This window comes from Cyprinodon variegatus, unplaced genomic scaffold (assembly GCF_000732505.1).
Source record: "Cyprinodon variegatus isolate N-32 unplaced genomic scaffold, C_variegatus-1.0 Scaffold1611, whole genome shotgun sequence".
Classification (NCBI taxonomy): Eukaryota; Metazoa; Chordata; class Actinopteri; order Cyprinodontiformes; family Cyprinodontidae; genus Cyprinodon; species Cyprinodon variegatus.
The window spans coordinates 103,218-111,267 of NW_015152064.1; the positions used below are offsets into that span (position 1 = coordinate 103,218).

At 36.6% G+C, this 8,050-nt stretch overlaps 1 protein-coding gene across 1 annotated transcript in view; it reads left to right on the plus strand.

The window, feature by feature from the left end:
* The first annotated feature begins 2,254 nt into the window (after positions 1-2,254).
* The window catches only part of LOC107104087 (retinol dehydrogenase 12-like), a 9,109-nt gene continuing 3,313 nt past the window's right edge, over positions 2,255-8,050 (plus strand). The window contains exons 1-4 of the mRNA XM_015404005.1: positions 2,255-2,413; positions 2,652-2,767; positions 7,305-7,460; positions 7,564-7,668. Of these exons, the coding sequence (XP_015259491.1) occupies positions 2,400-2,413; positions 2,652-2,767; positions 7,305-7,460; positions 7,564-7,668 (391 nt within the window). The 5' untranslated portion in view covers positions 2,255-2,399. The remainder of the gene's footprint in view (positions 2,414-2,651; positions 2,768-7,304; positions 7,461-7,563; positions 7,669-8,050) is intronic.

Below are 8,050 nucleotides of genomic sequence, written 5' to 3' on the forward strand. Positions count from 1 at the left end.
GAATATATTCTGCCATTGGATCTTTCAAAGAAGAGGGATGGTGTGTCACAAAATGTATCCTTTGTTATTCAAAACACTTTTGACAACATTTACTTCTGATAATGCAAATACTTTTCCAAATTAAGATTACTAAGAATCATTTTGATTTTGTGGGTTAATGTCTACAATGCATTTTTATTTAATATGTTCTGGTGTGACCATGTTGTAAACAAATGTCCAATGAATAATAATCTTAAAAATGAGCGTGTACACACACACACACACACACACACACACACACACACATGGTATTTAAAGACATTACTTACATTTTCATCTTCAAGTTTCTGTACTTCATTTTGCAGTTGGAGCTCCATTAGAAATTCTTGCAGCTCAGTATCCATAATTGACCTTTAAAACACAGAAAGCAACATTAATAGTTTCACAGCCTTAAAAAGTAACAGACTTTCCAGGTTCTCAATCTGAATCCAAATAACACTAAACCATCTTCCTGATTTTATTATTATTATATTTTAAAAAGCACTCACTGTTACTGCAAATGTAGTATCATATTTCGTGTGATCGAATTAGTATTTTATGCGCATGCTGAATCTCTTTTCTCTCCCATGTTATTTCAGGGGCTCCATAATTTTGTAATTCAGATATCTAAAAATGTAATTTTGTCAAGTCAGAATTACGTTTGAGATATCTTGATTGTAATTCCGGATGTGTGACACTTTAAATAAATAATCAGGCAAAGTAAATGAGATATCTGAAATGCATTTTGACTCTCCAAAATGTAATTGAAGATATCTTGAATTGTTATTTTCAATAGTCATAATATAATTTCACATATTTAGTTTTTCCTAATCAAACTTTTTCTTTGATATCTTAAAAGTAATTACAGGTAGTCAGAAGAAGTTGATTTTATGATAATATGGCTTGCCGTTGTCAGACTTTGTGTTGCAGATATCTAATCATGATAATTCAAGACATCTGAAGTACAAAGTCCAGATATCTTGAATCATCATTCTGACTCGTCGAAATGACATAGCAATTTGGGGGAAAGGTTAAGACGCCTTTATGGTGTTTGCTAGTTAGCGGTCTGCAAAGATATATTCAACGTGAATTGTCCGGTTCTTAAAACGACCTTTAGTGCTGTAGCTCATGTTGGAACTGGTTCAGAATTACAGAAAATCTGCATTTCACCTTGGGATTGTGTTGACAATAGCATATTTACCTAGCTTTAAACTGTATATAGGATATTCAAGCACAGCTGAGTCATTTGTATTCCATTTTAAGCCTTTTCATAATTTTTAGGATTTTTAATAATTCCAAATTTAGCACTATTCCTGTTAATCTTTCAGGTAATGTGTCCTGAAAGGTTTATGTTTTTGTTTATTTTATACAACAAATAAAAGTTGACACTATGAAATTGATTTGAAATGTGTGCTGGAAATGAAAAGAATGAAAAAATAAAAGACACTGATTAGAAAAGATTACATAATATATCCCACATATAAACCTTGTTCTGTGTTTTACACTACATATCAGAGTGATGTTGATGTCAATTATTTGATCAACTTAAGCACAAAATATTGATATCTTAAATCATCTTAAGATATCTTAAATTATCATTCAGGATAGTCAGAATTTAGTTTTCCTAGTCAACTTTTTCTTTGATATCTTAAAAGTAATTACAGATACTCAGAAAAAGTTGGTTTTAGTAGTAACCTAATTTTGTGTTTAGCAAAATTCTTCATTCATAAACAAAGAGTGTTGAGATCATCCCCAATCTTTAAAGTTTTCTTATCTGAATTCAAGTTATATTTGAAATCTCTAAAATATATTGAATCATATGAATACCTGACTGAAATACTGATGGGTTTGTCCACCAATGTTCATCAGTCCTAACATGAATCCCATTTTTGCCATGTTAATAATTATTTTATTATTACAGTAATTCCTTTTATTTTTATTTTTTTCTTCCTTATCAATAATGCCTCGTACCCACATTTTTTTTTAAATTTGCCTCTACTATGCCTTCCACAGATTTGTGCTGTTGCTATTGCCTTACTTGTTTGTACTTACTTCTTTTTAATAAAGTTCAAAACAAAATACAAAAATGAAGTTGGTTTTATGATAAAACGGCTTGCCATACCCCTATTGAAGCGAGCAATTCAAGAATTCAACCAATCAACTGTCTCTAAAAATGACTCTGCCGCATCTGATTGGTTAGAACGCCTGTCTGTTTAGGATAAGTTCTCTGTCACAGCTGCGTTTTGGTTTTTAATTCACGAGCGCTCTGTTGGAAGCTGTAGAAGAAGAGGCGTCAGTTTGTCAAGTTTTTCGGGTTTTCCTGAAAGTTTTTCGGGTTTTACTGATCATTTAATCTCATCTGCCGACGGTGTGGAAGTAATATGCAAGCTATGAGGTGAGAGGAAGTATTCCTAATCCTTATTAGAGCATATCTTTTAGTGTTTTAGTCTTAGTTGCTAAATGTTAGCGAGTTAATTTACACTAAAGTTAAGGCTTAGGTTTTTAAGCTAAGTGCTACTAGCGTTTATTTTACATCATGTAAGCTCGAGTGCTAACTGTCATAGTTTAGTTTAGAGTCCGTTTTGTAATGGCTCACGCCCATTTGGTTGATTGGGATTTCTTAACCTCCTCAGAAACCTTTTCCGGGCTCCCTGGTCCTCTGACGTGAGGCTCGATGGTCAAACTGCGGTGATTACAGGCGCCAACTCCGGCATCGGCAAAGAGACAGCCATCGACCTGGCCAAGAGGGGTAACCGCTCCATCTAACTTTGTTTACCCCCCATTTTAAATATCATATTAAAATGGTTAAATTACAGCCACTCCCTGATTTGAAGGAAGGCCAACAGGGCCATCATCTAATACATAAATGTGCACATGTCATTATATAAATAAATGTAGGTTTTTGCTGTATTCAACTTGGCAAGACAAGACTGCTTTAATAAAGTATCATCAATACCTTTATCAGTCTGTCATCTAAATTACCCCCAGCTAATAAGTTCAATAAAGTAATTAAACCTTGTTTAAATTGCAATAAAATATGGGAAACGATTGCTTCTATGGAGGACCAGCAGAGTCACTGAAAAAGGAAAAACAGCCAAATTCAGTATTTAAATCCTACAAAAATCCAACTTGAAAAGCATTTTCTTATTGCACATTTTAAATGAGGTGAAATTATATTTATTAATCCATTATTAAATACTGGTATTTGACAATGTGTTTTCGAACTATTTTCCTAAATGGTGATTTAAAATCCTAAAATCTGACTTGAAATGCCTTTCCTAATCACACATTTAAAAATGTAAATGTTTCATTTTATGTGTCATCTTGCGTTTTTAATGAGAGCTGGTTACATGTCGGGAGAAACTGTGATTGGTTTAAATGTTCTGGTTGGCATAGGGACAAGAAAGGTAAAGGTCATGGAACAGGAGGGAGAGTAAAAAGGAAACTCGACTGCAAATGGATTTGACAATGGGGATAAGGAATAGGGCTGGGTTAGGGTTAATTGCATTTGCAATATAATCACAATTTACCAAAGTGCAATTTTATTTTTTATATACAGAGGAACATTTTTTTTTTTTGCTAGTTGCAGCTAGCAGCAGATCCATGCAAGTAGACGTTAACACTTTTTCACAAAAATATAGTTAAGTCCTGCAACAATGGATTCTGGGCAAGCAAGCTCTCACAAATTGAAGTACGTACTGCTTGGAGTGAAACGTCTACAAATTCGGGGTTGGTGCAAAGGAAAATTGAAATAAAATCGCAATTGTGGTTCAATATAATCACTATTTTGATCTTTGGGTAAAATTGTTTACCCTAATAAAGAATTACCTTTTTAAGTGTTGTTAGGAAAGGCATACCAATTCAGAAATGGGAATTAAAAATGTATTGTTAAATTGCTGTATTTAATAGTGCATTGATAAATAGAAATTACAATTCCTCTTGGATAATTCAGTTAAAATGTACAATTGGAAAACATTTTTCGAATTGGATTTATGATTGTGATTGTGTTGGGTTTTAACTTTCAGTGACTCTCCCAGTTCTCCATTGAATCCAGGTGTCAATAAGAAAAACCAAACCTGGGCAGCCAAGTTTTAAGCAGTCCACATGTTTTATATAATATTTGGAACCAATAACTTTTTTTATTTTATTTTTTTATCTTGATTAATTCAAGCAAGGTGATTGGAAAAAAGAAAACTTAGCTTGGAACTAAACCCAGTCTATCAGAAAAGAAATAAAAGAAGCACTGTTGTACCTTAGTGTGGTTTCACACATGGACACGGTTACTTACTGTTTCTGTTGATGAATATAATCAGCTGCCTTGATTTAACTCAGCTGTGACGCCAGAGAGGAAGTGGCATCAAAAATGTCTGAGGAATGATGTTTCAAGATGAAAGGAACACTTGTTTGTTGACATTTGGGCAGTGTTGAATAACCTAAGCTTAAGAAGTCATCTGTGTGCTTTTAAGAGCTGAAGTTGTTTAACGAGCTGCAGATAACCACCAAGCTAAGATTATGTCATCCTTATCTGTGCATTTCTGACATTTCACACAAGCTTATGCATCTGTTGTGTGCTTTACATAAGTACACTGACCTAGCGAATCAGTGTCAAAAAGGTAATAATTGATCTTTATTGATCTCCCATTGGAAAAATGTACCTCTTCATTTAACCTATCCCCTTGGGGAGCAGTGGGCTGCCATCATGGGGCGCCCGTGGAGCAATCGGAGGTTAGGGGTCTTGCACAGACACCCAGAGTGGCAGTCTGTGGCAGTGGGGCTCGAACTCAGAACCTCAGGATTCCAAGCTCTATGCCCTAACCACGAGGCCACCCCTCCCCTTAAGAGCTGTTTTTTTTCTGTTAGGTGTGAAACGGTCTTCAAGAAGCTGTAATAAATTGCAAGAAAATATTCCCCCTTAGAGACTAGAAAAAACAAGTCTTATGAAGTTCTGTTTTTCTCAGAGTTGGTTTATTCATACTTGTGATCTTTCAGTTATTTGGGTTAGGGTTATTCACGCAGCAGTCTCAGCAGAAACGCTCAAACTTTCCTCACCTGAGGTGCTTTGGACCAGCTGAGAGAAGAGTTGTACTCGCATGGAACTTTCTATTTAAAAAAAAAAATTAAACCATTAAGTTTTAAAAACAAAACCATTACAACATGGGTGCAGCAGGTCAAAGATGAGGCCGTCATCCTCAGTCTGATGGTCTTCATTAATGTCAGATGGACTCCCAGATGGTTGGACACAGCTTCCGTTTCCTGACTGGGTATTATATCCTATTAGCTTTTAATGATTCCTGGAGAACTGAAAGTTTGGAACCAGATCCTATCATATGTATTCAGTCCCAACCCTACGCATGAACTAGGTCCTGAGATACCCAAAAGTCCTCCACTTGAAGCAGGAACTCTCCTCTGACCAGAAAGGAGACAGAAGTAGATGCACAAAAAAGCAGATATAAAAAAGGTAATGGTCAGACGGTTCCACAGGCTGCCCCAACCAGAATACACATAGCCATGCAGACAAGCTCAGGGCCAACTCACATGTCAGAGGATGAAAGGGATCACAAAAAGTTGGTCACACAAGAGAAACAGGCCAAGCTCCAACATCTATAAACCAAGGTGTTGATGGCAGCAGCACAGCTGATGTTTCTCTTCAGGAAGGAGTCGGAGCCAAACGGGAACATACCAGATGAAGCTACTAGAACAAGAAAAGGCAGAAGGAACATAAAGTTTAGAGTTAAACTACTAATGCAGCATAATTGAATGATAGAGAACATGAATAGTGGTCCCTGTGTCATCAAGCAGCCTAAACCTACAGCAGCATAAATACAGGAAATGGCTCAGGATAACGAAACTGTTTTGGGTTGCATATAAGAAAGGTAGAGCCAAGGAGAAATCTGTCCAGACTGAATTCTCCCCCACTAGACTGGGCCTTTCACTCAATCTCCCTACTTCTACATACCCATCCTACTCTCATTTGGCCATGGATCAGTTCCACAGGCAGTAAAACTGCCTGATGGCAAGATGTCGACTACACCATCAGTGCTTAGCGGTATAACATTCTTTGTCTTTAGAAGAGTTTGTGTTGTCTGTGTACATGGTAACCTAAAGTTGTGGATAGATTTCAATGGAATTTTTACCAGAGGGGTACCTCATACTAAGGATAAATTCATAAAAATTTCGTAATGATCCATATCAATATGTTTTAGTTATAAGTGTATGCCCCAATTTGTGGCTAAATTTGCTGCATGGCGGAGGTGTGCACTCTATGGGTGCTGTTCTGGTTGTCAATAATAATCGCAAAACTTCATTAAACCTTTGGCATGTAAATGTGGCCAGCAGAGTCATACCTGAGGCTTGTTAATGCTTCAAAACTTGGGTAATTTGTCTGCAACTGTCTAGGCAAAATGATGACGATGACTGCTGGGTTTCCTTATATGGGGAAAACGCCTTTAACCAGTCTGTCTGTATAATTTGATTAAATTGTCTTTGTAATGTACCTTGAGGTAATGTGCTGTGAATTTTTGGTATATATGCAAACTACAATTAAATGTTTTCTTTACACTGTTTCAGGGGGAGTTCAAATGTAGAAATTCAAAATGACTTCTTCGAGAGATACTTTTGCTTGATACGTTTATATTTGGCTTAATCTGTAAAAGATCTTTCATCCTGGAGCTTCTCTGTTTTTCCTCTAACTCAGCTGAAGAACCTGTTTGTCTAGATCTGACGACTTGTCATGCTTTAATTGTCGGAGGTTCTACCTGGTTGGCTTCATCCAACAACCAAATCCTAAGAGGATATTCTACAACAGTGGAGCGGCAGGTCATATCTTTGATCACAAGAGGGCGCTCTTCACTCTGTAGTAATTTTCTCCCAGTTATAATTGAACTTTGCCATAACAAAGTACAATCAGCTGACTGCACAAAATCTGGAAAGCCTAAGAGATTTGATATCTTTGATGCCTTTTTTGCATCAAATGTGTTGAGCCATGGCTGAAAATATTAATGCATGAAAAAAATCTTATTCAAATCAAGAACTTTGTGTGAGTAGTATTGAGAGGCTTGAAGGTGTCCAGCGACCAACAGAACCGGCTTACTGAATGCTGGCTGAATTCATTACACAAAGGGTAGGGGGGACTTGTGAAAAATGTGCTTGTGGCCGATTAAAATTCTGCATTAAGTCAACGGGTGGACGGCAGAAGTTATTTGCTCTAAGCAATCTCCTTCTGGTTATTCAGGTGGAAAAGATTATTGTCCAAATGAAATTTATCTGTTTTTTTTTTTCCTGTTTAGGAGCCAGAGTGATCTTGGCATGTCGAGATATGGAGAAGGCACAGGCAGCTGTAACTGAAATCATCGAAAGCTCTGGCAGTGACAGTGTTCTCTGCATGAAACTCGATTTATCAGACAGCAAATCTATCAGAGAGTTTGCTGAAGCTATCAATAAAAGTAAACCTACCTGATTATATTGGATAATGAGGAAAATAATGCCCTAACTGCTATTGGAGCTGAAGATGTGACATGTTTGTGATTCCTTTTTTTTATCCTGCAGATGAGCAAAAACTTAACCTCCTCATCAACAATGCAGGTGTGATGGTTTGTCCGTACGGGAAAACTGCAGATGGCTTCGAAATGCAGATTGGAGTCAATCACTTTGGTAAGTTGAACTAATCAGGGATCAATCCTTAGTTCTTTTCAGATCTGGTTTTAACAGGAGTCCCCACTAATTCAGTCGAACGGCCCAGTGACAAGAATTCAAGTGAACGTCATGATATAGGATCCAATTGAACCCAAATTTATGTTTTAATTTTTAAATGCCTCATCAAACTAAATAAGTCATAACATAATGTTTATGGCCTACTCCGGAAGTCTTCAACAGGGGGTCTGTGGCCCCTAGGGGGTCCATGGGGGTACTGCATTGGGGTTGCGAAAGTTTTGGTTGATTAGGCTTTTTTTAAACGTATTCCTCCTGCAATTTTTTCCACTAATTGAAATGTCTTTAAATGCACATTAACATGAATTCAACACACTGTAGTAAA